Source organism: Syngnathoides biaculeatus, chromosome 5 (genome assembly GCF_019802595.1).
Source record: "Syngnathoides biaculeatus isolate LvHL_M chromosome 5, ASM1980259v1, whole genome shotgun sequence".
Classification (NCBI taxonomy): domain Eukaryota; kingdom Metazoa; phylum Chordata; class Actinopteri; order Syngnathiformes; family Syngnathidae; genus Syngnathoides; species Syngnathoides biaculeatus.
In genome coordinates, this window is record NC_084644.1 from 11,396,228 (window position 1) to 11,423,456 (window position 27,229).

At 44.7% G+C, this 27,229-nt stretch overlaps 2 protein-coding genes across 9 annotated transcripts; one reads left to right on the plus strand and one right to left on the minus strand.

Annotated features, from left to right (window-relative positions):
* The first annotated feature begins 1,429 nt into the window (after window positions 1-1,429).
* On the plus strand, window positions 1,430-27,045 carry LOC133501291 (sodium bicarbonate cotransporter 3-like). 7 transcript variants are annotated; one of them, XM_061820939.1, is made up of 26 exons: window positions 1,430-1,587; window positions 4,190-4,265; window positions 4,343-4,483; window positions 5,357-5,398; window positions 6,551-6,689; window positions 6,773-6,933; window positions 7,849-8,037; window positions 9,181-9,293; window positions 9,928-10,085; window positions 11,610-11,697; window positions 11,764-11,910; window positions 12,153-12,253; window positions 12,936-13,110; window positions 13,793-13,926; window positions 17,722-17,967; window positions 20,271-20,379; window positions 20,472-20,633; window positions 21,326-21,439; window positions 21,800-21,961; window positions 22,681-22,932; window positions 23,012-23,080; window positions 24,039-24,212; window positions 24,283-24,417; window positions 24,530-24,627; window positions 24,711-24,815; window positions 26,343-27,045. In XM_061820939.1, exons 1-26 carry the CDS (start codon window positions 1,543-1,545, stop codon window positions 26,416-26,418), a joined length of 3,411 nt encoding a protein of 1,136 aa, XP_061676923.1. In that variant the 5' UTR covers window positions 1,430-1,542; the 3' UTR covers window positions 26,419-27,045. The 7 variants fall into 7 exon arrangements, with proteins under 7 accessions (XP_061676923.1, XP_061676927.1, XP_061676924.1 ...); XM_061820943.1 differs by having other exon boundaries at window positions 26,347-27,045; XM_061820940.1 differs by having other exon boundaries at window positions 9,184-9,293.
* On the minus strand, window positions 14,542-17,713 carry LOC133501293 (uncharacterized). Of its 2 annotated transcripts, none has more exons than XM_061820948.1 (9): window positions 17,444-17,713; window positions 17,066-17,315; window positions 16,938-16,988; window positions 16,215-16,343; window positions 15,869-16,148; window positions 15,504-15,592; window positions 15,364-15,414; window positions 15,154-15,282; window positions 14,542-14,875 (listed from the first exon to the last, which is right to left on the minus strand). In XM_061820948.1, exons 2-9 carry the CDS (start codon window positions 17,199-17,201, stop codon window positions 14,592-14,594), a joined length of 1,149 nt encoding a protein of 382 aa, XP_061676932.1. In that variant the 5' UTR covers window positions 17,202-17,315; window positions 17,444-17,713; the 3' UTR covers window positions 14,542-14,591. The 2 variants fall into 2 exon arrangements, with proteins under 2 accessions (XP_061676932.1, XP_061676931.1); XM_061820947.1 differs by having other exon boundaries at window positions 17,066-17,328.
* Window positions 27,046-27,229: the final 184 nt, after the last annotated feature.

A 27,229-nucleotide genomic window follows, 5' to 3' on the forward strand; every position in this document is an offset into this window, starting at 1 on the left:
GTCCCATTTTTTGGGACATCATGATTTTCACGCATTATATCCTTCAGTATATCAAAATATTTAAGTGTTTTAATCTGATTCTGATTCTGGTTTTTGGAACGATCTAATAAGAAAACCCAAGTACCCTCTCGCGGCAAGCGTCCCATTTTTGGGACAAGATTATGAATTAGTAAAGTTATCATATAACTTAACCATAAATGAAAAAAAGTGTTATTTCCTTGATTCTGGCCTGTTAGGAGACTTTTGTCTCAATAAGGGAAAAAGTTGCCACCCTCCACATGAATGGGTTAATAGAGGTCCACCTAAATCACACTTTGTCATTGTTTCACGCAAGGGAATCCAATTTCCTTTTCATATTTACATGGCTGGGAATTTTAATTACCACCTTGATTTTTGAAAATATCAATTCTTTCAGGCGGCACGGTGGATCAGCTGGTAAAGCGTTGGCCTCAGAGTTTTGAGGTAGAGGGTTCCATCCCGGGCCCGCCTGTGTGGAGTTTGCATGTTCTCCCTGTGCGTGTGTGGGTTTTCTCCGGGCACTCCGGTTTCCTCCCACATTCCAAAAACATGCAACATTAATTGGACACTCTAAATTGCCCCGAGGTGTGATTGTGAGTGCGGCTGTTTGTCTCTATGTGCCCTGCGATTGGCTGGCAACCGGTTCAGGGTGTAACCTGCCTCCTGCCTGTTGACAGCTGGGATAGGCTCCAGCACTCCCCAAGAGCCTCGTGAGGATAAGCGGTGAAGAAAATGGATGGATGGATGTTACAAGGATTTTTTTACTCTCTATAAGGATTTTTTTGGTAGTTTATACAGGTTGGCGCTCTGAAAAGCTGACAGGCATGGGCTCCAGCATTCCCCGCGACGCTTGTGAGGATAAGCGGCAAATATAATGGATGGATGGATGGATGGATAAATTCAGTTGAGATTTTCTGTGGTGCTTACAAACACGAAAAAGTTCCTTGACTTCGACGTGCAAAATCAGACGTTCACAGGGCGATGAGAGAAAATGATTTCTCCGTGATTCATTATTATTATTATTATTATTATTATTATTATACCTTTTTTCTGGGAAATTTGAATTCATTCTGACGATGAGAATCAGGGTTTGGGGCATAAAGTTTCCCGCTGATTTAAATTGAAAATTTAAATTTCTGGGCATAAAAACCTTCATCGTCACGAACGTCTTCGAACGTATGTCTGGTTTTGTTCTCATTTTATTTATGACTCCGCCATCAAAACGGTGTCATCAATTTTGACATGGAGGATGTTTGAATATGAGTATTGGGTGGGAGCCCCCCGGTGGGGACCCCCCACCCGCGGACCGTTCTCCAGCCAGCTCGGCCGCGCCGGATCGCCGGTTTTGACCTCCGTCAACGCTCACAACTTTCGTCGCCGCTTTGTGGTGCGAGTGGCGAAGACGGACGTCACTCTAGAGGTCGGGGCGTGTCTCACAGTTGACGTTTGTGGGGGGGGCAAAGCAACAGCTTGCGGCGAACCTTTGGAGATCACTTTTGAACGCGCCCAGAGTGGAGCACGAAAATGGCAGAGGGTGCGAGCGAGCAGAGGAGGCCTTTGCTGACATCAGTAAGTTAGTTGCTGTTTTTGTTTATTTTATTTTTTTTGCTAAAGCAGACCCCAAACAGAAAATAGCTATTCTCATCCCTTTGAAAATGCGCCAAATACGGTGGCCCAAGTGTCCCACACTGAAGCCTAAAATAAGTTAGTTTGTTTCGTATCTCATCTGGAATGAGACACTTGACTGTGAATAGTTAACAAAGAACAGCAACAAGAGTCTTATCATCATTTTCTTGACGTTCCTTCCAGGAAGTGAACGTGCCCCGCGCGCATCCCCACAGTTCCGTAGCCCTTAACAAAATCTTCCACTTCTAAAAAACAGCCTAAAACGGTCTCGTCTCAACTGTGGGGTGGCTTCTGAAGACAAAATCGACATCTTTACTCACTCGCCTTCCATTCGGCTTGCATCACATCTACCTTACGGCATTGTAGCGTCTTTTCCACCACTTGGTTTTGCTTTCTGTTCAGTCTAATACTTGGATGGGATTTGCTGGGGTGTATGGCTGGACTTCAACTCGCAGTCATCATTGACTAGCAGACTGGGGGCTAAAGTATAAAAAAATAAAAATAAATAAATGTAAATATAATTTTAGATGCTTGTGTTAACAAACACACAAAAAGACAAAACACAACATAGAAGATGGTTAAAGTAACAAGTAAACTTGAGACTCTGAAATGTATATTTTGACAACTTGAAAGTTATTCAGACCGTGTCTAGTGTCTAAAGAAAAGTAGTGCTTTTCCGGCAACTTGAGCTACAATTTTAATTCATTCGTTGACCGTGCTTGTAACTCAAAACACTCGTGTCACAAATCTTCTTTCCTCATTTAAATGAAGGGAAATGTCATTAATCTGTTCCAGCCTCCTGGGAAAAATACACATTTTCTAATGTTATTTAAAAAAAAAAAATCATTTTTTAAAAATTGGTTAGGTTTATGGTTTGTGCATCATGACTTTGTGCTTCATTTCAATTCATCGTGTGCTTGCCTTGGCCACGTTGGGCGATTGAATACATTCATAGAAACAAACGGAGACTGGCTTGTCTTCTTGTCCATTCGACAATTCGGTGACTTAACAAGCTGCAAAGGTATTGGTAATTTTCGGACAGGACATAGAATAGAGAGTTTGCCTGTGAGTATTGTGATACTTTCTGATTACATGTTTTGCTCCACCCTTTGTCTAAAAATATCCAATAACGATAAATGCTAATGGTTAGGATTTCAATCGTGTCGTCCTTTGAATGCAAGCATTTAAGCTTTCTGGGCCTAATTTTGGGCAGTTTGTTTGTTTTGAAGACACGAGGTGTAATTGTCTTTGTTCTATGAATGATTTCATCATCACAGAGCCTACAGTCAAAATGGGACCACAAAATTGGATTTCATGTGCCAATTTTGTTTGTATTATGAAAAAAAAAATTTGTAGGTCAGGGGTGTCAAACTCATTTTTCTCGCGGGCCGCATTGTTGTTCCGGTTTTCCTCAGAGGGCCGTTACGACTGTGGAACAACAATATTTAATCATCTCATCATATTTACATAATCAATTTATGTAATAGTTTTGGAATCAGAAATCAAGGGTAATGTTTTTTTCTCAACGATTCACATTCGGTAACACAAAAATGCTCGTAATATCTCAACATTATCGTTTAAGATATTTGACAATTTGAAATTTCTACAAGAATCATGTGAATTGACACACTAAATGGGGGTTTGTGGGCCACATCAAATCATGTGGCTGGCCAGATCTGGCCCCCCCGGGCCTTGAGTTTGACACCTGTGTTGTCGGTGATTACTCCCGTAATCAATGGATGGTTGGTAATAGGAAGTGTATGTCAGTATAGGTGATGAAAGTGCGGCGAGGGTCATTAAGCATTAAATAAATATGAATAATAAAATAAATGTATGGTTGCTACTTTGGAGATTTTCATGTGTTATGGTGGAATGAATGAATGAGGAATTAGCGTACTTGTATATTGTACAGAAGCGGCACGGTGGATCAGCTGGAAAGCGCTGGCCTCACAGTTTTGAGGTCCCGGGTTCAATCCCGGACCTGGCTGTGTGGAGTTTGCATGTTCTCCCCGTGCCTCTCCCGTTTTTCTCCGGGCACTCCGGTTTCCACCCACATCCCCCAAACGTGCAACATTAATTGGACACTCCAAATTGCCCCTAGGTGTGATTGTGAGTGCGACTGTTGTTTGTCTCTAAGTGCCCTGCGATTGGCTGGCAACGTATTCAGGGTGTACCCTGCTTACTCCCTGTTGACAGCTGGGATAGGCTCCAGCTTTCCTTGTGAGGATAAGCAGCTAAGAAAATGCATGGATGGATGTTGGAATTAGTGCAAAATCAGTGTATTTCTATATTGTATAATAATTATTTTTAACCACACATTGATACAAAGAGTGTAAACATAACTTTGTTCTGGGGCTGAAACGGATTAATTGCATTTCCATTCATTATAGTGGGAAACATCTCATTTTTGCAAAAGTTTGGATTCGCAAACATAATCAAGCAACATATTGTTTGTGAGCTGAGTTTTCACTGTTTCTGAATTTTTGGTACCAAGATAGGGCTTTCGGCATCAACTTGTAGCATCTGAGTACTTTTTTTGTGGCAGGAGGAGGAAGCAGTGCTGGACCGAGGGAACACGAGCTCCACCCTGTACACCAACTTTGAAGCGGAGGAGCTCGAAAGTGAGTCTGTGAACTGTCGTTTTCTCACGAAAGACAACGTGGTCCATTTTGACTTGTCAGCCATGTCTGACGAGCAGGTCACAGGGCGCTGTACGTCAGCATCCGCATGCCGCTGGGCCGACACAGCCGACGGCGCCACCGCCACCGCGAACACAGACATCAGCAGCGGAAGCACGATTGGCCGGAGCACGACAATGCGGCCGAGCCGCCTTCTTACGGTAGGTCTGGGCGATATGAGCGCCACGTAAAATCTGCACTTTTTGTCACAATTTCTTCCCCCCTTTATTTATTGAATAAAGGGAAGAGAATGACTTTATTCAAATTAGGGTTTATGCTTTGACTTATTTTTTTCCTCCCAGCATTGATTTGGACCAACACCCACTGAAGTAATAGAAATCCCTGGTAATGATCGTTTAATGTGTTTTTTTTTTTTTTTTTGGGTGAGTGTAAACTTTTTTTTTTAATTTCAGGGATCTTTGGGTTGTACGTGAGGATTTTCTTTTTGTGAGCATTTTTTGATCTGTCCGTTTTTTTTCGAGTTTATATCTTCAGAAGTATTTTTTGCGGTGTTTTTTTAACAGCTTTTGTTGTGAACACCCATAGACATAGTCTAGATATATATATACATGGACAAGTTTTTTTTTGGGATGTGATTATTTTTTGATGCGTGTTATTTTTTTCAAAAGCTTTTTTTGTGTGTGTGTGTCTTCTTTTTTTGTGAGTGTTCATATCTTCAGAAGTATTTTTTGGGGTGTACGTGAGGATTTTCTTTTTGTGAGCATTTTTTGATCTGTGTCAGTTTAAAAAAAACATTTTTTTTGTTTGTGAGTTTATATCTTCAGAAGTATTTTTTTGAGGTGTTTTTTATAAAGAGCTTTTGTTGTGAACACCCACAGACATACCAGGTAATCATAATTTAATGTGTGAGGGTTTTTTTGAGTGAGTAAACTTTTTTTTTATTTTAATCTCATGGATTTTTGGGATGTATGTGAGGATTTTCTTTTTGTGAGCATTTTTAGATCTGTGTCAGTTTTTTTTTATTGTTTTTTTGTTTGTGAGTTTATATCTTCTTTTTTTTGTGTTTTTTAAAGAGCTTTTGTTGTGGACACCCATAGACATAATCGAAATCCCAGGTAATGATAATTTAATGTGTGAGGTTTTTTCTTTTTTTGAGTGAGTGAGTAAATGTTTATTTTTTTTTTTTTTAGTCTCAGGGATTCTTTGACGCGTTTTAGTTTTTTTAAAGGTTTTTTTGTGTGTATGTTTTCTTTTTTTGTGAGTGTTCATATCTTCAGAAGTATTTTTTGGGGTGTACGTGACGATTTTGTTTTTGTGAGCATTTTTTGATCTTTGTCAGTTTAAAACATTTGAGCTTTTGTTGTGAACACCCATAGACATAATAGAAATCCCAGGTAATGATAATTTAATGCATCAGTTTAAAAAAATGTTTTTTTTTTGTTTGTGAGTTTATATCTCCAAAAGTATTTTTTTGAGGTGTTTTTTAAGAGCTTTTGTTGTGAACATAAATAACAACATAATCGACATCCCAGGTAATGATAATTTAATGTGTGAGTTTTCTTTTTTTGAGTGAGTGAGTAAATGTTTATTTTTTTTTTTTTTAGTCTCAGGGATTCTTTGACGCGTTTTAGTTTTTTTAAAGGTTTTTTTGTGTGTATGTTTTCTTTTTTTGTGAGTGTTCATATCTTCAGAAGTATTTTTTGGGGTGTACGTGACGATTTTGTTTTTGTGAGCATTTTTTGATCTTTGTCAGTTTAAAACATTTGAGCTTTTGTTGTGAACACCCATAGACATAATAGAAATCCCAGGTAATGATAATTTAATGCATCAGTTTAAAAAAATGTTTTTTTTTGTTTGTGAGTTTATATCTCCAAAAGTATTTTTTGAGGTGTTTTTTAAGAGCTTTTGTTGTGAACATAAATAACAACATAATCGACATCCCAGGTAATGATAATTTAATGTGTGAGTTTTCTTTTTTTGAGTGAGTGAGTGGAAACTTTTTTTTTTTTTAATATCAGGGATTTTTTTGGGTGTAGATGATTTTTTTTGCATTTGAGCATTTTTTGACGCGTGTTATTTTTTAAAATATTTTTTGTGTGTGTTTTCTTTTTTTTATGAGTGTTCATATCTTCAGAAGTATTTCTTTGGGTGTTTTTTAAGAGTTTTTGTTGCGAATGAGACATTTCTGGATGTGTGACACTTGTGAGGATAAGCAGTATAAATAATGAATGTATAGATTATTACCCAGGCCTACCCTGTGCCTCTAGACACACCGTCGCAGAGGGTCCAGTTTATCTTGGGCATGGAGGACAACAATGAGGAGCACGTCCCCCACCAACTCTTCAGTGAGCTGGACGAGCTGGCCTTCAGGGACGGAGAAGTCCTGGAGTGGAAGCAGACGGCCAGGTGAAGACGCGGTGATGCCGCTTCCTGTCTCCGCGCGCCATCCCCTCACGAAACGATCTTCACGTGGCACGCGTTACCCACAGGTGGCTGAAGTTCGAGGAGGCCGTGGAGGACGGCGGCGAGCGTTGGAGTAAACCGTACGTGGGCTCGCTGTCGCTGCACAGCCTGTTTGAGCTGCGGGCGTGCATCATGAACGGCACCGTCATCCTCGACATGCGCGCCAACGCCATCGAAGAGATCGCAGGTCAGCGCCGACACCGGCGCACCTACTCTACATGTAGGCGCGGCAAAAGTACTCACTCTGTGTATGTAACAATAATAATTAAAAAAAAGTAGAACTGATTTGTCTCATAAAAATATGAATAAAAATAAAGCTGCTTTAAGTTTGATAAGGCCGCACGTGAGCCTTGTAAACTCAAATGTGCATGATTAGGAATTGCTAGGGTGGCATGTTGGCTCATCTGGAAAGCGTTGGCCTCACAGTTCTGAGGTGCCGGGTTCGATCCCAAACCCGCATGTGTGGAGTTTGCATCTTCTCCCCGTTCCTGCGTGGGTTTCCTCCCACATCCCAAAAACATACAATATTAATTTTACACTCTAAATCGTCTTGATGTGCCCTGCGATTGACTGGCAACCAATTCAGGGTGAACTCGGCCTCCTTCCCTTTGACGGCTGGGATAGCCTCCAAGACTCCCCGCGACCCTTGTGAGGATAAGCGGTTAAGAAAAAGGATGGATGGATAGGAATTGCTAAATATACCTAAAGATTTGTGTCCGTGGCTGCCGAATAAGCTTAAAAGACGCCCCACTCAACTCAACTGTCATTTAAATACCACTTCGTCGACCCGGGAAAAGGAATCCTGCTTCATATAAAATCATTCTTATGCCGAAGTGTAACAACATGATTAAGCTGTGAAAATACATGTTTACATGAAAATAAAATCACCAAATAATGAAATTTGTGAATGCCGAACCCCAAATACATGATGTTGACTGTACTCAAAGAAAGTGGAGATACTTGAAACATCAAATACAATCAAGCCATTTTGGCCAGTGTCTGTTTAAGTACAGTATTTGTACTTCATTACTTCAGATTTCACACCACTGCTCACGCGTGTTGCCCTGCGGAACACTGAGGAACAAGTCCTGATGTTTTTCAGACCTGGTGATCGATAGCATGGTGTCGTCCGGCCAGATGGACGAGCACGTCCAAGACAAGGTGAGGGAAGCCATCCTGAAGCGCCACCGCCATCAGATCAAGAAGAGGCTGAGCAAGCGCATCCCCCTGGTACGATCCTTCACGGACACAGGAAAGAAGCATTCCGACCCTCATCTACTGGAACACAACGGTGAGCGGCTGCATTCGGAATATATTCAACCGTACGATCGAGACGCCCACGATAAGCGAAAATCCACGAGCTGGATACCGTATTAAAAAATGACAAAATAGAATTACTGTAATTCCTGGCCTACAGAGCGCACCTGGTTATAAGCCTCACCCAGTACATTTGTAAAGGAAATACTATTTGGTACAGGGGTCACCAACGCGGTGCCCGCGGGCGAATGGTAGCCCGCGAGGACCATATAAGCCGCCCGCGAGGTATGATCTAAAAATACCATAGGCCGCAAATTGTTCATATTTTTTGTGCTTTAAATTATGACTCTGACTTGCTTACTTGAATTAAAATTTTAAAATACCTGTAATGTCATTTACTACAATAAATTTAAACAAAAAATGTTCATGTACTTGAAATGAACTGAGTCTGAAATTTGCTGCAAACAGGTCACGTAGCCCCTCATAAGATCGGTGCTCACGAAGTAGCCCTCACCCTCAAAAAGGTTGCTGAGCCGTGATTTGGTACATAGATAGGCCGCAGCCGTGTATAAGCCGCAAGTGCCCACATTAAAACCAACATTGAAACACGAGATATTTATAAAGAAAAATGGTACACAGAGTTTAATGCTACCACTGCCGTGCTAAGGCTAGCGCCACCGTGCGCGCTAATACTAACGCTAGCGCCACCACGCTAACAGGGCCAGTTAAAAAAAACATTCTGGAAAAATCAATGTGACACGACAGTAAGAGGCTAGCGCAGCGCTAACAGGGCCGGACCGGTAAAAGTCACTTCCTCGGCACATATATTCCACCCGTCTCACTCTTACCTTTTCCGCTCGAGTGCCCCCTTGCGGGCGTTAGAAAAAAATGCACAAATCAGCCGCATCACCGCATAAACCACAGGGTTGAAAGCGTGTGAAAAAACTCGCGGCTTTCAGGCCGGAAATTACAGTATTTTATGTGGTACGACACTGAAACTGTAACTCAATTCAGGCCTTTCTGTATGCTGTACAAACCCATAAATAAAATGATCACTGAAAAAGCTACACGATAGCACAATGACCAGCGACATTGTGGGACAACACTGCATTTGTACTAAAATTCAAAAAACAAACGACATCCACCTAATGTGACGCGAGGTTTCTTTCTGCTCCAGCAGGCCTTCTGACGTCCCCTCAGTCGGCTCCTGGGAACCTGGGCGCCAACAGGGCCCAGGAAGGTGCCGTCAACGCGGGCAGTTGTGAAAACAGTGCAGTTGACTTAACCAAGGTGAAAGAGCGTCAAACTCATTTCGCATTGCGGGCCGCGTACGGCCTCGATAGATGTCCAGTAAATACTGCTATAAATAACAAAATACCAAAACTTTCGGAAAACTTTAATTTAATCAACATTCCTTTTTACAAAGCATTACTGGGACCAAGGTAAAAATAAAGTCATAAATAGCAGATGGCGCTTTGATACCGTCTGCTGTGTTGCATCTGTCCCAGTGACAGACTGAGACTGCTGTTGTCTTCTTCTCTGATCAGAAACAAATTCATAATGCATGAATTGCATTTTATCAAAAAAAATGTATCCCATGTCTTTTATGCATTTTTTTTCACTTTTAAATTATCCCACGGGCCTGATCGAACCTACTTGCGGGCCGGTTCTGGCCCACGGGCCGTCTGTTTGACTCCCCAGGTCTACGGGGAATCCCCCCAAATCAGCAATTGACATGTCGGAAAAATATTTTTAATTGACCACAGATGCCACAAAATGGCAGCACATCAGTACTTTGTTAAATGAATTGTGTTGGAGCACAAAAATGGATAGAGTAGATTAAAAAAAAATCATCTGAACCGCAACACAAATATGCGAGGGGGGGTCACTGGGTGGTCACCGTAGCCTGTCGCGTGCACTTCAGGTGGACATGGACTTCATGAAGAAGATCCCCCCTGGGGCCGAAGCCTCCAACGTGCTGGTGGGGGAAGTGGACTTCTTGGAGCAGCCCATCGTTGCCTTCGTTCGCCTGTCGCCCGCCGTGCTCATCTCCGGACTCACCCAGGTGCCCGTGCCCACCAGGTGAGCTTGCGCTCCTTCGCTCGGCCCATTCTGATCCCCGTCTGGTCTCACGATTAGATTTGAGTCACGTGAGTTGCCCGCTCGAAACATCCATTCGACAAAATATGTCGATTTTTGTCCTGTTTGTCTTGGAGGTGCAGGTGGACAAGTGACCCCTGACCTGAGGAATTTGCTGTGGCATGCATCTGCTCAGTTGTCACTCGGTTTCCCCGCTGTTGTCTTATGTACAGTATCTGTACATTCTTCAGTGTACTTGACCGCATATACCGGATTGATTTCCTTGGTATCGGGTGTCCGGTCTTAGGGATGGATCAGCCTTTGTCTCAGGATGTCTGTTACCAGGTTTCAAGTGAACTGGAATGTTGTGTTGATTGAAAATATTTTGAGTTTCTCAGTCAGACGTGATGACATCCATCTGTTATCTGAGCCGCTTATCCTCACAAGGGTAGCTGCAGTGTTTGAGCCTATTGCAGCTATCTTCGGGCAGGAGGCGGGGTACACGCTGAACTGCTTGCCAGCCAATTGCCGGGCACGTGGAAACAAGCATTTCCACTCCAATCACATCCATCCATCCTCCTTGCCGCTTATCCTCACAAGGGTCGCGGGGAGTGCTGGAGCCTATTCTAGCTGTCAACTGGCAATTGGCGGGCACATGGAAACAAACATTTGCACTCTAATTCCATCCATCCATCCTCCATCCATCCATCCATCCATCCATCCATCCATCCATCTTCTTTGCCGCTTATCCTCACGACGGTCGCGGGAGTGTTGGAGCCTATCCCAGCTGTCAACGGACAATGGAAAGAAACATTTGCACTCTAATTACATCAATCCATCCATCCATCCATCTTCTTTGCCGCTTATCCTCACGACGGTCCCGGGGAGTGCTGGAGCCTATCCTAGCTGTCAACTGGCAATTGCCGGGCACATGAAAACAAACATTTGCACTCTAATTCCATCCGTCCATCCATCCATCCATCCATCCATCCATCCATCCATCCATCCATCCATCCATTTTCTTAGCCGCTTATCTTCACAAGGGTCGCGGGGAGTGCTGGAGCCTATCCCAGCTGTCAACGGGCAGGAGGCGGGGTACACCTTGAACTGGTCGCCAGCCAATCACAGGGCACCTGGAGAAACAACCGCACTCACAATCCCACCTCGGGGCAATTTAGAGATTCCAATTAATGTTGCACGTTTTTGGGATGTGGGAGGAAAACGGAGTGCCCGGAGAAAACCCACGCAGGCACGGGGAGAACATGCAAACTCCACACAGGAGGGTCCGGGATTGAACCCGAGACCTCAGAACTGTGAGGCCAACTGTGTATCTGCTGATCCACCGTGCCGCCCTCATAATCACACCCAACGACAATTTAGAGTCATGGAATATTCATGAAGTGATCATGTTGTTGCATCTGGATCATTGTTTTGGAATTCACCATGCATTTGTTCTTTACACAAATAATAATCTGATAACAAAACATGACTTTGGACTGTGAGTTCCCTCTCACCTCTGCCAATCAGGTTCCTCTTCCTCATGCTGGGTCCATTTGGAAAAGGTCCGGAGTACCACGAGATCGGACGCTCTATGGCAACGCTCATGACGGATGAGGTGCGAGTTTAGAATGTCACGTGCGTTAAAAGAAGTCTTTAAAACGTTTTTGTGTCTCTGTTCAAGATTTTCCATGACGTGGCCTACAAGGCTAAGGACCGCAAAGACCTGCTGTCAGGACTGGATGAGTTCCTGGATCAAGTGACCGTGCTCCCACCTGGCGAGTGGGATCCCAGCATCCGGATCGAACCTCCCAAGAATGTCCCCTCTCAGGTATATGCACAAACAGGCTAAATGCTAACAGTAACTATCTAATCAAGTCATGATTAGGGTTTTTTTCCAATTCGGGTTTCAAGCGTGTGTTAGGGTTCCAAAATGAAGGTTTCAAGAAAGTGATAGTATTGCAAAGTAAGATTTCAAACCATTTTTTTGCCTTTCAAATTCGGGTTTGAATGTAGGTGAAGTGAATGGCAGGTCAAATGCTAAAGCTAAGAATGCTAACATTGACCCTACAGGTAAAGAGGAAGACTCCCTCTGCCCAGAATAGCTCCATCCACAGCTGTGACGTCAATGTAGTGGAGCATGATATCGGACCAGAACTGCAGAGGACGGGAAGGTCAGCGTTAGCCGTGTTATCAACGTGGAGTCGGGGCGTGTGTGAAAACATTGCTTTTATCATGTATTCCATTTCCATATCAGTGTACTCGTCCGCTTCTTATTTGAGCTAGTTAAAGCTTGAACTAGTAGGCCAAAAGTGGGAGCGTTGGTGAAGTTACTAGTATGACCCCCCATTCTACGAGCGCACTTTAGTCATTTTAATCATGTGTTGAATATTTTCTTTGAATACAATATATCTGGTTAAAGCCTCCGGTGGCTCGAATGTATAGTGTACCACCAGGTCATTCAGGGCTTTTCCACGCTGCGACAACAAGGCACTCCAAAGTGGCTACGCTAGTGCAAAGGCCCTGTCCACACGCTGACTGCTCTGACGCAGTTTCCCCCCAGCCCTCAATCTTCCGCCTTCCCTCCATGACATGCATGCACTCACAGATGACAACGAGGCACTCTAAATCCGCAACGCCAGCCTGAAGCCCCAGTCCATATGTTAGCTGTCAAAACCATTATTTCTTTTAAACATTGTTTTTCCCCCCATCTCTACTATTTTGCCTTTCCCTCTATGATCTGCGTACACTCATGGCTGACAACGAGGCACTCTAAAGACTATCCGAAGGATGTTTTTCAGAAATATTTTTGAAACACGTGTCACATATTTAGAAACACATCAAATGTCTTGTCAGGCTATTTGGCGGTCTGGTCAAGGACATCCAGAGGAAGGTGCCCTTCTTACTCAGTGACGTGATTGACGCCTTCAGCCTCCAGTGTTTGGCTTCCATCCTCTTCCTTTACTGTGCCTGCATGTCGCCCGTCATCACCTTCGGAGGCCTGCTCGGAGAAGCCACCCATGGAAACATCGTAAGAATCCCACAGACGTGAATGTAGGGTTCCAAGACAAGGTTAGGGTTTCAAAATAGAGCTTGGCTACAGGTCTAGGGTTTCAAAGCAGGGCTTCAAAACAAGGTTAAGGTTTCAAATTATGGTTTCAAGACTGGATTAGGGTATCAAAGAAGGGTTTCAGGTAATGGTTAGAATTTCAATCTTGGGTTAGGGTCTTAAAGAATCGCTTCAAGTCAGGATGAGGATTTCAAACCATTTAAGACTTAAAAAAATGGGTGAGGGATTTAAAATAGGGCTTCAAGTCAGTTCTAGGTTTTTAAAGTAAGACTTGAAGATAGATTTAAGGTTTTAAAGTATGGGTTCAGTCCAGCATAAGGATTTCAGAAGTAATGCGTCAAGCCAGAGTTGGGGTTTTACATTTGTCTCCCTATTTCAAGTCTTTGGGGTCTCAAAGTAACCTCCGGGATTCAAATTAAGGTTTCAGGTCATGGTTAGGGTTTAAGGACATGGATTTTTCAAACCAAAATAGGGCTCCAAACAACAGTGAAGGTTTCACATTATGATCTGAACAATGAGTGGGATTTCAAATGAAGGTTAGGGTTTTTAGATGTGGTTTGGGTTTCAAACCACAGTCTAAATTTGACCTGTCAAAGCCCTGTGTGATAACATCATTCTGAGACGTCCTACGTGTGTTTCGCAGAGCGCCATCGAATCTCTGTTTGGGGCGTCCATGACGGGCATGGCTTACTCTCTATTCGCGGGTCAGCCTCTGACCATCCTGGGCAGCACCGGGCCCATCCTAGTTTTCGAGAAGATCCTCTTCAAGTTTTGCTGGTGAGTCAAATCCAGGTGACGTTTTGGGAAGCAAGGCCACTAACAGGTCGTTGACTTGATGCAAGATGCTGACTATCTATCTGGTCTCGTCTATGATGGGGAGATTATTGGATCACTTCAGTTTTCTCTAGGGATCAAAGACTTTGTGACTCTCTGATCTGGTAACCAGATGATCAGATCCGTACTTCATTCGATACACCACCTATTTGCACTGGAGAAAATACACTTTTGAGGTAATAAAGTGCCTGTAATAAAGTGCAAACCCTTTGAGATTTTGCCAGATTATGATGTCACAATTCTTATTTAGGAGAGGTTTGGCATTCCGGTCATTTAAACCTTGTTTTCTCTTGTTTTTAACAACTGTTTCTGATAAAATGCACCTCACTGGTCCGCACTTAAAAATGACACCCAATAGTGCAATACTGGTCAGATTCTTACAGTTTTCATGGCGCAGGTTTTAGAGCCAGATGTGACCTGGAATGAGAAATTTCTGGTTTTGGTGTTTGCTTGAAGGCTAGCATCGGTCAGGTATTAGTCCCAAGGATGACATCAGTCATCATCTGATCACCCTCCCCACCTGTAGGGGGACTAGCAAGAAGTTGAAACCCAAACACCAAAGATTTAATGGTTTTTTATTGAGTGTTTAGTGAGTGTGTGGAAGGGGGCTACTGGGGAAAGAGCAGGAATCCGCTGAAGGTGCTGTGGTGGTTGATGTTGTCCCAGATCTGGGTGTTGTGCCACAAATGCAGCGAGAGCCTGTCACCCTTCTCCAGCTGCAGTGTGGCGCCGTTGGATGCCGTGTCGCTGCCCTCGCCCGATTTCTGCTCGTGGGCGATGAGCTGGATCTCTGCGTCATTCTTATACAACGCGGCGCTCATGTCGAAATCGGTAGGTGCGTTGGCGGTGAATCGGATGTAGTAGACGCCGCGGACGGGTGCGGTGAAATAACCTGGGGGTGGTTCGCAAGCGTGAAGGAATGTTTGCTATCACAGGAACCAGTGATTCGCATGAGTAATTCCAATTTTCCAATTTCATGATTGCACACCCTTTCATTTTGACAAAAAGGAAACCTCATGAAGATCATTAATGAAATGAGAGACTTCCGTCTTAATTTCATTCATTAATCACATTTTTCAAATGTGAGTGACTAAATGCGGCAGCGAATGTCTCGCTGGCCCAGACCCACAACCACTTCCTGGAACACAAGGGCCGAAAGGGACCACTGACCTGTCTCCGAGTTGTACGCCTCTCCGATGTTGGTGAGGACGTCCTTGAAGAGGAGTTTCTTCATTCCAGATGTGGTCTTCTGGAGGCCGTTACCACCTAGCGATGCTGCAAACGCCACCTTTGGCACATCTGCAACAAAAAACACAAAATACTTCACGAGTCACCGGGAGACCTTTTTCCACAAAGGACGACTAACTATTCGAAACTGACCTCTCATCATCTTCAGCTCCATCTCGGTGCCCTCCAATTTTTCTTTGAGTTCTGCTGACACATAACGGTTAGTTCTGCTTTGAACAACAGAATTTATGTTGAAAAAAAAAAAAAAAAAAACGATAACGAGAAAGGAAGACCTGTGTTCTCTGTTTGGAGCTGTGTCACTGAGTCCTGAAGACTTTTCATCTCTGACTCGATATCAAACTCCATCGGAGCTTCATCAATCCTTTACAGGTAACAGCAAAAGCAGTTGATCATCCGGATGTTTGGGGTGTTAGTAGGACTGCATTATTTTGCTGCAAGTTCCTGTGCTGACCCACGACCCGTGGCTTTCAGTGAGGTGCGCGTTGACAATGCCAAAACGCAGGACTACCGATTGAGTTCAAGCTCTAATGTCATTGTGAAGAGGCATCGACTAATCAGTTCAACCCTGACTTGTACATGGACTTTTTGACCTGAATATCAACGATATCAAATGAATACTGAAAATGGCTTTCCGTACAGTGGGAAAATCAGGAATCCGCTGAAGGTGCTGTGGTGGTTGCTGTTGTCCCAGATCTGCGTGTTGTGCCACAGCACCATCTTCAGCTTGTCACCCTCCTCCAGCAGCAGGGCGGCACCATTGGATGCCGTATCGCTGCCCTGACCGGACGGCTGCTCGTGAGTGATGAGTTGGATCTCTGCGTCATTCTTGTACATCACAGAGCTCATGGGGAAGTCAGTGGGTGCATTGGTGGTGAACCGGACATAGTAGACGCCACGAATGGGCGCAGTGAATGTGCCTGGAGGATGTTGTGGTTAAAGTTGTTAATCATCATGACGTCTCACGGCAGCGACTGAGGGCTTACCCGTCTCTGCGTTATAAGCCCCGCCGACGTTAGTCAGGACATCCCTGTAGATCAGAGGTTTGTTTCCGGACGTCGTCTTCTGGGCGCCGTTTCCACCCAGGGAGGCAGCAAAGGCAATCTTTGGAGTTCCTGTTCAAGCAACGGTTTTGGTTTAGATTTGCTTCGAAGGTAGTGTGAAAGAGGCGACAGTCAAAAGACACTTTCACTTTGGCCCTCGAAGCTTCCTTTCTCAAAGTGTGAGGTTTAAGACCTAAGACTCACTGGCTGATACGCTCCCTTGTGTCGAAAGATTGTAACAAAGAAAGTAATTATCGAACTGCACAAAGCCGCAGCCATTCTCATTCATCAGAGGCAGAACAGTGGTGGGAAATTTGTGCTTAGAACCAAAAAGTGAAGTTTAACACCCGATACTTTTTAAAAATCTGAATGTATCCATTTAGATCTACTAAGGTGCAACCTCTCTTACGTATCAGGAAGAACAGATGTGAGTAGGGTATAGTCGCAACTAGAATGAAGATTGTCACCTGAGAATCATTGGGAAAGCCCCTTTGTGTCAAAAGCAATTTTATCTGACGACATCCAAGTATCTCTATCTGTCCACAACATGTCTTTGAGATAGCGATCTCAAGCTTTTGTAAGTTTTGTTGGAAAGACGTCCTACGGATATCGCTCTGATGCGCCAGGGCAGCATAAAAGCAGATTTTATTCCAGAGCTGGACACACCTCGAACTCCCTTCAGCTCCCTCTCAGCCCTCTCCAGACGCTGCATCATAGCTGGAACCAAGGACACACAGACGTCACACTGAGTATGTCCAAATTAGTCCGCTATCAACGTGTTAGCGCAGCATTACCTCGTCTGTCGGCCTTCAGATCCTCCACAGTCGCGCGGATGCTGTCCAGCTCAGCCCGGCGGTCCAGCAGCTGAGCCGGGCCGCATCGCACGACCACCGCCGTTAGCACCAGCGCAAGCACGATGCGTAGAAACATGGCAGCAGATCAAAAAAGAGACTGTGGCATTGCTGCCTTTTGTAGGGGGACTGACTGTGGTCATTGAGCCGGTGACATTTCAGCTGTCAATATTGACTTTGATAAGAGACCCATCTGGTTGCAAATGCTGTAGGTTAGTTGAGGTTTGTGTAAATACTGTGTATGTCCACAAGGACAGCACCAGGACTTTGCATGGAAAGTATTGATATGGTCAGGGTACAGCAAAACAGAAATTTGCTCACCGATTCGTTGTTTGATGAACATTCAGGTGAAGGTCAGGGTCATCAATCGAAAATCAACTTTCTTACAAGCATCAAATGCTTGTGGAGAATGGAAAACATGAATCCTCCCTGGTTTGTGTCTGCTTTATTCCTTTTTTATTCTTGTCATCAATCAGGATTTCAACTAAGATTGATGCATGCATGATGCTGCAATTTGACATGAAAGTAGCGTGAAATGAGTTTGTGTTGAACAACAATTGTCAAGTCTAATGAGGTCTTGGTCGGAATGTCTTCCTCAGTGACTACAGCCTTTGTTACCTGTCCCTGCGGACCAGTATCGGTCTGTGGACCGCCTTCTTGTGCCTGGTGCTGGTGGCCACCGACGCCAGCTCCCTGGTCTGCTACATCACGCGCTTCACGGAGGAGGCCTTCGCCGCCCTTATCTGCTTCATCTTCATCTACGAGGCCCTGGAGAAGCTGCTGCACCTTGGGCACATCTACCCGATCAACAAGGGCAACCACTTGGACAACCTGACCCTCTACACGTAAGTCAGACACGTGATACTGCTTCAGTCTGCACGATTCTTTGATTTGTTTTCACGTTTTTTGTTTTCACAGCTTCTTTAATTCAAAGCACATCCCTGCTGATGTGCATTGCTCACACTAACAACATGGCTGCGAACGGAGAGGAGCGAGTTAACAAGCAGTCAGTGTTGGCAACTTGCCCATTTGGTCACTATATTTGTATTCTTTTGCGATTGAGGTAGTAGCTTTTTTTCAAGCGACTTGAATTACCGCTTCGAAGCAGACAATATACCGTAATTTCCGGCCTATAGAGCGCACCTGGTTATAAGCCTCACCCAGTACATTTGTAAAGGAAATACCATTTGGTACATACATGAGCCGCCCCTGTGTAAAAACCGCAAGTGCCCCACATTGAAACACGAGCTATGTACAAAGAAAGGTGGTAAACAGAAAGCGTCTTCCAAGTTTCAATACCTTAGCTTAGCTTAACATAGCAACAACACGGTAGCACTAACAGGGACGGTTAAAAAAAACCGAGACGCAGCAGTAACACAGCAGCAGCCGCTAGCACGGTGCTAACCACGCTAACCGCTAGCAACACACAAAAAGCAAGATATACGTGTTTACGCACACACCGTTGAGTTTGAGAGTGACACGCTGACAATATGGGGGAATAAAAGGAGGATGGGGCACTAGCACGGCACTAACCGCTAGTGCGGCGCTGACAAGGCTGTAAAAAAAAATTAAAAAAAAACATACCGGCAAAAGTCACTTCCTCGACACATATTCCACCGGTCTCACTCTTACTTTTTCCGCTCAACTGCCCCTTGCGGCCATTAGAAAAATTGCACAAATTAGCCGCATCACTGCATAAACCGCACAGTTGAAAGCGTGGGAAAAAAGTAGCGGCTTCTAGGCTGGAAATTACGGTAAGCAGAATAATACTTCTCCTAGCATACTTGTAGGACAACTACATGTTACTAGTGAGGTAAACCCATTAGTGGGCATTTTGGTCCCACTAGTAGGATCCAGGAGGCTACTAGTGCTTGATGCATACTTAGTAGTTAGACTGAGTAGTGCTACTAGTTCAGCACAGTATTTCACTAATAAGGTTTAATTACATACCAGTAGGTTAATCGTGGCTCTAGTTTTAGAAAAACTACTAGTAAAACACAGTTGTTCTACTTGTGCGCGCTAGTTGTTCTACTCAAGCGATAAATTGTCTTAGTAACGGGGACAAAGGGCCTCATTCCCGAACCGGATGTAGAGATAAATATCCACCCATTTTTTGAGCTTCTTATCCTTATTAGGGTTGCAAGAGTGCTGGAACCTATCCCACCTGTCAACGGGGAGGAGGCGGGGTACACCCTGAACTGGTTGCCAGCCAATGGCAGGGCACTTGGAGACAGACAACGGTCGCACTCACAATCACACCTCGGGGCAATTTAGAGTGTCCAATTAATGTCGCATGTTTTTGGGATGTGGGAGGAAACCGGAGTGCCCCCTGGAGAAAACCCACACAGGCACGGGGGAGAACATCCAAACTCCACACAGGCAGGTCCGGGATTGAACCCGGGACCTCAGAACTGTGAGGCCAAGGCTCTCTAACCTGTTGCCCCACCGCGCCGCCCACATATAAATATGTTATTCATTAATATGTTCACACTTGTTTTTCTTCGTACCCTGCGCACAAATTTAGAACCTCCGAGTATGCCTCTGAAGAAATAATACAGGATCAGCTTCCCAAAAAAAATCACAGCTTTTAGCCAAGAAACAACACATTGGCGAGACAGTCATTTATAAAAACAATCATAATATCTTGACGGTAATAACTCAAATGAGGAATTTTCTAATGAGGCGTCTGCCCTAAATAACTGAATTTCTCATGACCTTTCCCCTTCTGTTCAAGTTCTGGTACAGAATGAGGATGTATGTGGATCTTACATTTTGGAAAAAAAGGAAAAAGTTCCAAGGCCTTTATGTTTTCTTTATTAACTTATTAAAAGTTTTGGAACAGTTTCTAGTGAATTTAAAGCTCCACGTGTTGACCAAGACACTCAGAATGCACTTTATTGGGAAATAAGGACGTGATTTGTGCAGATTGCAGCACACGAGCACGAGCTGATGAGCTAGACTGAAAACTGACTAGCATACGTAGAAAAATGAAGAAAACAGGAAATTGATTTTAAAATACCAGATTTTTGCTTGGAAAAATTATGATTTTTATTTCACATTGCATAATCCTATACCTGCTTATCACAAAAGTTTTTGTAGCACTTTGGATTTGACCGTCTCGACCTGGCCTGTGCTGTTTGTGCTGCAGGTGTGAATGTTCTCAACCCACCAATACCTCGGAAGAGATCCGCGAGATCTGGAGGAGGTGGGACTACAACTCGTCGGCTAGCATCCCGTGGAAGAACCTCAGTGTGAAGGTGACGGAAAGCCCTGGAACGACTTGTATGTGCACCAGATGCTTAGCGGGCAAGGAGAACCCGCCCTTGCTGAGCTTCTGTTTCTCTTGCAGCGCTGTCTGACTTTGCGAGGTCAGTTTGTGGGTGCGGCTTGCGGTCACAACGGTCCCTTCGTACCTGACGTCCTTTTCTGGTCGATCATTCTCTTCTTCGCCACCTTCTACTTGTCTACCTTCTTCAAAGACTTCAAGAATAAGAAATTCTTCCCCACGAAGGTCGGTTCTGCTTCCTGTCATCTACAAAAAAAACACCTACAAAAGCTGAATAGAGACGTGGTTGGTTGGGGATGGACTAGAAATGCAGAGTACGCAGAACCCAAGCGTTTCACAGGTCTGCTGTTCATTTGCTCATCTCAAAAGGAAGTTCTCGTTCCTTTGAGGACACCAATGTCTAAATTCTGGATCGACAGGGCCACTGGTTTGAGAGAGGAGTGAATGAAACCATTTTACAGTAAGTCAAACGAGAAACTGACCACCCTCAAGAGACACACCCACCAAACACATCAATGAGCAAACCAATCCAATTAACCAACTAACTCCCAAACCAATCAATTGAGATCATAGCCATCCAATCAAAGTGACGAATTGACTAATCAACTGACCGTTCTACCAATCGACCACTTGACGAATCAACCATGCAATCAACAAACATTAACCAACAAGCTCTCCACTCAAAGATTGTCTCAGTCACCCCTAAGGAAAAAATAGCCAATGAGGAGCCATTTGCCAATTGGCAGGTGAATAAATGTAAATAGGATTTTATACCCAAGACTTTCCTTTTGATTTACGGGTAAAATGTCTTTAATACCCCAAAAGGCTCCAGTGGCCTCTAGGGGACTTTTGCAGAGTATCATGACCTTGATGACTGAAGCTACACAGAAATAAAGTTAGTTTTTGTTTTCGTGCAGGTGCGATCGATCATCAGCGACTTCGCAGTCTTCCTGACGATCATGTTGATGGTGGTCTTGGATTATTTGGTGGGAATTCCGTCTCCTAAACTCAGTGTCCCAGACCGCTTCGAGGTACCGCAGAATTCCAGACATCCGTCGTAGGCTTGCGATTGGTCGTTTGCTCTGTGGAATCGTGCGCTTATCATTCATCCATCAATCCTTCTGTAGCACTTACCGGTCCTGGGTGAGCTGACGGCTATCCTGGCTGATTTGGGGGGAGGGCGAATGGCTAGTGTTTGAAAAGAGGCAGGTCTTGGGGTTGCTTTCTGTATCTGTAACTTTCACATAACACTTGTAAGCGATGGGAAAGAAGGTTATCAGTGTTTAGTTTCTCCTTAAACATACTCGTGTGACACAAGAGACAAATCCTAGAAATGTGTATGACTCATTTTGCGATGAAACAGCCGCAGTAATACGTAACTTGTGTCTCAGCCTACCTCCAGCAATCGCGGTTGGCTCATCTCGCCGCTGGGCCCCAACCCCTGGTGGTCGATTCTGGCCGCCGGCATTCCCGCTCTTCTCTGCACCATCCTCATCTTCATGGACCAGCAGATTACCGCAGTCATCATCAACAGGAAGGAAAACAAGCTGAAGGTGGGTCCCGACTCCCGACTGACCACGTCGTAACGAGAGTTTCAGAGGGGGGGAAAGTTTCCAGGAAATTTAGCTGGGAAATTTTAGAAATAGGGTGAACCCATTACTCTTGGGGATGAGGGATCGAGTCCTTCGATGCTAATATTTCTTGCGTTTGTGACGCCTCAAATGATAAAAAAAACAATGCTAAGAAAGGGACTTTGACAGTTCTGATGGCAATTTAAAGAATGTAACATGAACTGACAGATATGAAAATGGGCAAACACTTCCGGTGTATGTGCCGATCTTTGCCGAGTAAGGCAGACGTTTATAGATAAATGACCTTGCATTGGAAAATATTTCTTGGCATCTGGGGAATCATCATTTTTTTTACATAAAATGAGATCGGGCAAGACAATTTTCACACATTTTGTCAGTTCACAGAGTTATGACTCAGGGGAAGTCGGCTTTCCCCACACACCTAAAGAGTTTGTCGTAAGTATTGAAGGCGTTCATTGTTTAAGATTGTTGACCCTGAACTGTTTTGGATCCTAAAATCGTGACGAATCAACTCTTAATATACATCAGAACAAAAATCAATCTTATAAGACCTAAGATGGTCTGGGGTTTGATGTACCTGGTCGGAAAAGGGCAAGGAAAAGTTGAAAAATTTCCAGAGGTTTGCACCCCCTAGCCACAAAATCCAGTGCTTAACCCCCAGTGGGTTTTGCTTCCTCCAGAAAGCCTGCGGGTACCATCTGGATCTGCTGGTGGTGGCGGTGATGATGGCAGTGTGCTCCGTCATGGGCCTGCCCTGGTTCGTGGCGGCGACTGTTCTCTCCATCACGCACCTCAACAGCCTGAGGGTGGAGTCGACGTGCACGGCCCCAGGCGAGCAGCCCAAGTTCCTGGGCGTCCGGGAGCAGCGAGTGACCGGTTTCATGATTTTCCTCCTCATGGGTTGCTCCGTCTTCATGACTTCTGTCCTCAAGGTGAGCGCTACGACATCCTGCTGAGCTGGCATTTAGTTATCTTCACTGCTGTTTTACGTCCTCCTTCCTTTATCCTCAGTTCATCCCGATGCCTGTCCTTTATGGCGTTTTCCTCTACATGGGGGTGTCCTCGCTCAAAGGCATCCAGGTGCGTGCGTCCATCTGTGAGGCCCTCTTTGGACTGGCCGATATCCCCTTAAAATACACATACAGGTTTTTTTCCCCCACACACATTTACATAGGCATGATTGAAGCCTAAAACAGTGGATAATTTCCTATGGATGCCACAAGATGACATTTGCACCAACATGCCACCAGATTTCACCCCAAGCACTGATTTTATATTTCCCAGGAAAAAAATGATTTTGTTGCTGTTTTCTGCTTCTACGAAGAAATTTAAAGGTCCACACGCATGAAATGGATGATTTTTAGTATGTTATTAATGAAAAAAAAGCAGCCGGTGTGGACCGTTTATTCACTACAAAACATGATTTTGACGTGTATGGCTTTTTGTAACTCCCGCCATGACTCGAGGGACTTGTTTTCGAGAAAAAGCACGAGGTGACGTACAGGGCAGTAGCGCACTTAAGCGGTCTTGTCTGTTTATACTAGTTCTGCGTGCTGGAAGGTAGCTCACTGTTTCTTCGTGTTAACCAAATTGCCGGCTTGCTGTATTGCTGGATATTCCTCGAACACTCAGGAGGATGGATTCGCTTTTCATACTTTAACAAAAGATCTGGTTCGTCGTGAAAAATGGATTGCACTGGGTGACGTCTCGGGCAGTAGATGCAGCCAATATGGCGACCACTTGGATGTCGAATGACACTTCCGCAATTTTGCACATGGATGACGCGCTCTCCGCTCACCTATTTTTTCATGTAGACATTAAAGTGAATAATGTTATATGTATTTTTCATTACAACATTTATTTTAGAATATTTAGAGGGATGACACTTGACCTTTAATGATGTTTGGTTGATGTTGCTATGCTACTGTCGCTGTACCTTTTAAGTTATGTGTCATACCGCCATCTCCGTTCGGGACAAGTAAACCCAAATGAATCGGTTAAATGCCACGGCACAATCTCTGCTGTTGGTCTTGTGCAGCTCTTCGACCGCATCCAACTGTTCGCCATGGCGTCGAAGCACCAGCCGGACCTCATCTACCTTCGATACGTGCCGCTGAGGAAGGTCCACGCCTTCACTGCCGTGCAGCTGAGTTCCCTGATCATCCTGTGGGTCATCAAAGTTTCCGCCATCGCCGTCGTATTCCCGATGATGGTGAGACAACGGCCGGGTCACGCGCCGACCTCGCACCTTCACCTCACGCGGCCTTCGCTGTGGTCCGTAGGTTCTGGCGCTGGTGTTCGTCCGGAAGGTTATGGACTTCGGGTTCAGCAAGCGAGAGCTGAGCTGGCTGGACGACCTCATACCGGAGAGCAAGAAGAAGAAGAAGGATGATGACAAGAAGAAGAGGGAGACTATAGTGAGTGCGCCCATGTTCCCGTTTGACCACGCGACCACACCAACGTGTGACCATCACGCAATTCCATTTTGCGACCGCAGTCCAGTTATGACTTCCCTGTCCCATTCCCCAGGACGCCGATTGGAATTTGGAAGGGGCGGTCGACAACTCCGCGTACGACGCCGAAGACGCAAACGTCATTGAGAGCCCCATGAAAAGTGTGAAACGCCAGTGAGTCCGCCTCAGAAGCGTCACGTGTTTGTGATCACCATGCACGGGCTTAAGCGTGTAAGCGTGTGCACGTGCGGCTGCAGGACGGAGCTGTCCGAGGTGAGCATCTCGAGTGAGACGGGCAAAAAAGGCCTGTGGAAGTCGCTCTCCATGACGAAGGACGCCAACAAAGCTCAGAAGCCAGGGAGGTCAGCTCGCTTTCGATTACTTGCGCTTTGTTTGGGATCTACTCTGCCTCTTCTCGGCTGTATGCTTTAAAAACCCTAACAAAAAGCTTGCAAATCTGCTTTTTATCATATTGTACATCACCGGTGTCAAGCTCAAGGCCCGGGGCCAGATCTGGCCCGCCACATGATTTCATGTGGCCGTGAAGCCAAATCTAGAGTGTCAATTTCCATGATTCTTGTAAAAATCTGTCCCAAAATTTCAAATTGTCATGACAAATGATAATGTTGAGACATTACATTTTTGTGTGACCAAATGTGAATAGTTGAAAAACACATTACTCTCGTTTTCTGATTCCAAAACTAGGTATTGATTTTTTTTTTCCACAGTCGTAACGGCCCTCTGAGGGAAACCGGAAGAACGATGTGGCCCCGTGAGAAAAATGACACCCCTGTTGTACGTCATTAAAGTGCCACTGTCATGAAATGGATGATTTTTAGTATGTTATTAATGAAAAAACGGCAGTCGGTATGAACCCATCCATTTTTTCACCACAAAACATGATTTTGACGTATACGGCTTTGTAACTTCCGCCATAAAAATCCTCTCGAGGGATTTGTTTTTGACAAGAACCAGGAAGTGACATTGGAGGCAGTAGCAAGCTCAAGTGGACTCGTTTCTTTCTATTAGCTTTACCTGCGGGAAGTTAGCTCGTCGTTCCTTCGTGTTAGCCAAAATTCCGGCTCGTTGCATTGCTGGATATTCCTCGAACACTCGGGAGGATGGATTTACCCTTCAGAAGTTTCCAAGAGACCCGTTTCATCGTGAAAAATGGATTGCACGGTTGCAAAGGACGAGAGCTTTGTGGGTTCCAAATGACAGGCGTGTGTGTATACAGCAACAATAGTTGGGGGTGGGGGGGGCATAATCCGTAAATCAGGGGTGCTAAATGTGTCGATTTGCGGATCGGAAGGCTTCCGTGCAGCACCCGCTGAAGGACAGACTCCACAGGCCTTGTGGATTCCCAACGGCCTTGTCGACAAGGCCCAGCCGGCCGTCGGCCAGGGTGGCTTGTCGCGGCTGGTCCGCGGTGCCTCATCTCCGCCGCAGAAGTGGATCAGATGGGGAGGCGGTTTGGCCGCAGCGTCGTCGTCGCTGGCGGGCAGCGTTTTTATCACCGCCGCGCGAAGGTGGATCATGCGGGGAGGTGGTTTGGCCGTGATCCGCATATCATCGAAATATGGCTCCAAACGATAGGTTAATATTGCCCCGGTAACTTCACTCGGTTGTGTGATGTTCTCTTCTTCGAAAAGAGCTTCCGTATCAGAAGGGGCCTGTTTGTCTCCCATAGTAGGGTCCACCGCGTGCTTTCAATGGCGTAGGTCCGGGGTGACGCCACGGACGAAGATGCAGCCAATATGGTGACCACTTGGATGTCGAATGCGACTTCCGCAACTTTGCGCATGGATGATGCGCTCTCCGCTCATATTTATTTTTTCATATAGACATTGAAGTGAATAATGTTATATGTATTTTTCGTTTCCCACCAGCCAGGAGCCTGATCCCAGGGTGAGCGTGGCTTTTGAAGAAGGTGTGAGGGTTAAAGACGTCGAGACGGTGCTATGACCCGCAGGTGCACGGCGTCGCCAATATCGGGGCCGATTCAACTCCTGCGTCAAAGTCACAGAGGACTAAATAGGTTCCTCGTCTCCCTGACAACCAGGGTTTTTTGTCTGTTAAAATCCTCCTTTTATGCTGAAATCTGTATTACCTGACAAAAAAAACATACTTTTATTTGAAAATACTCTACTTTTATTTTGACAAATAATTGTATAGATAGATTCTGTATAGATTGTATACTACAGGAAAATCACATTTATTTAAAGAAATGACATTGTGGTACAATGTAAAGAGGTCAATGTACAGCTTGTTAAACATTATCATCTATTTACCCTTCACTCATAACATTTTTGACCATTTTAACGCTTGAATTCTCCCGGGCATGGAATTCCCGAGAGGTTCACAGTTTTCCACTGAAATCCGCTTCGTACTCGTATACTGTCCACAATTATTGTTGCACCGTGTCCGCTACTGTAAATCATGTGACGTACAGTAAACTTTCTCTGGCTCAAGCTGTCATTGTCAATTATGAATACATCGCTTAGGTTTTTGTGTTTTTTCGTTCTGTCGACTGAATTTGTCTATTATAATATCTTGGAAACCATATCAAATAAAATTTACAGTGTCCCAAGAGTGAGGCTTTTACTTTGAATCCTTAATATGCGCATAACTCGTGTTCCCTTTTTTTCACAGCGAAAATCATTTTGAAGATTGACCACCCTGCTTAAAAACATTGAAGGAACAAACAGTTGTCAGTCGGAATTTCAACCACAAAAATGTTTTAATATCTTCAATATCAGAAGTATATATATATATA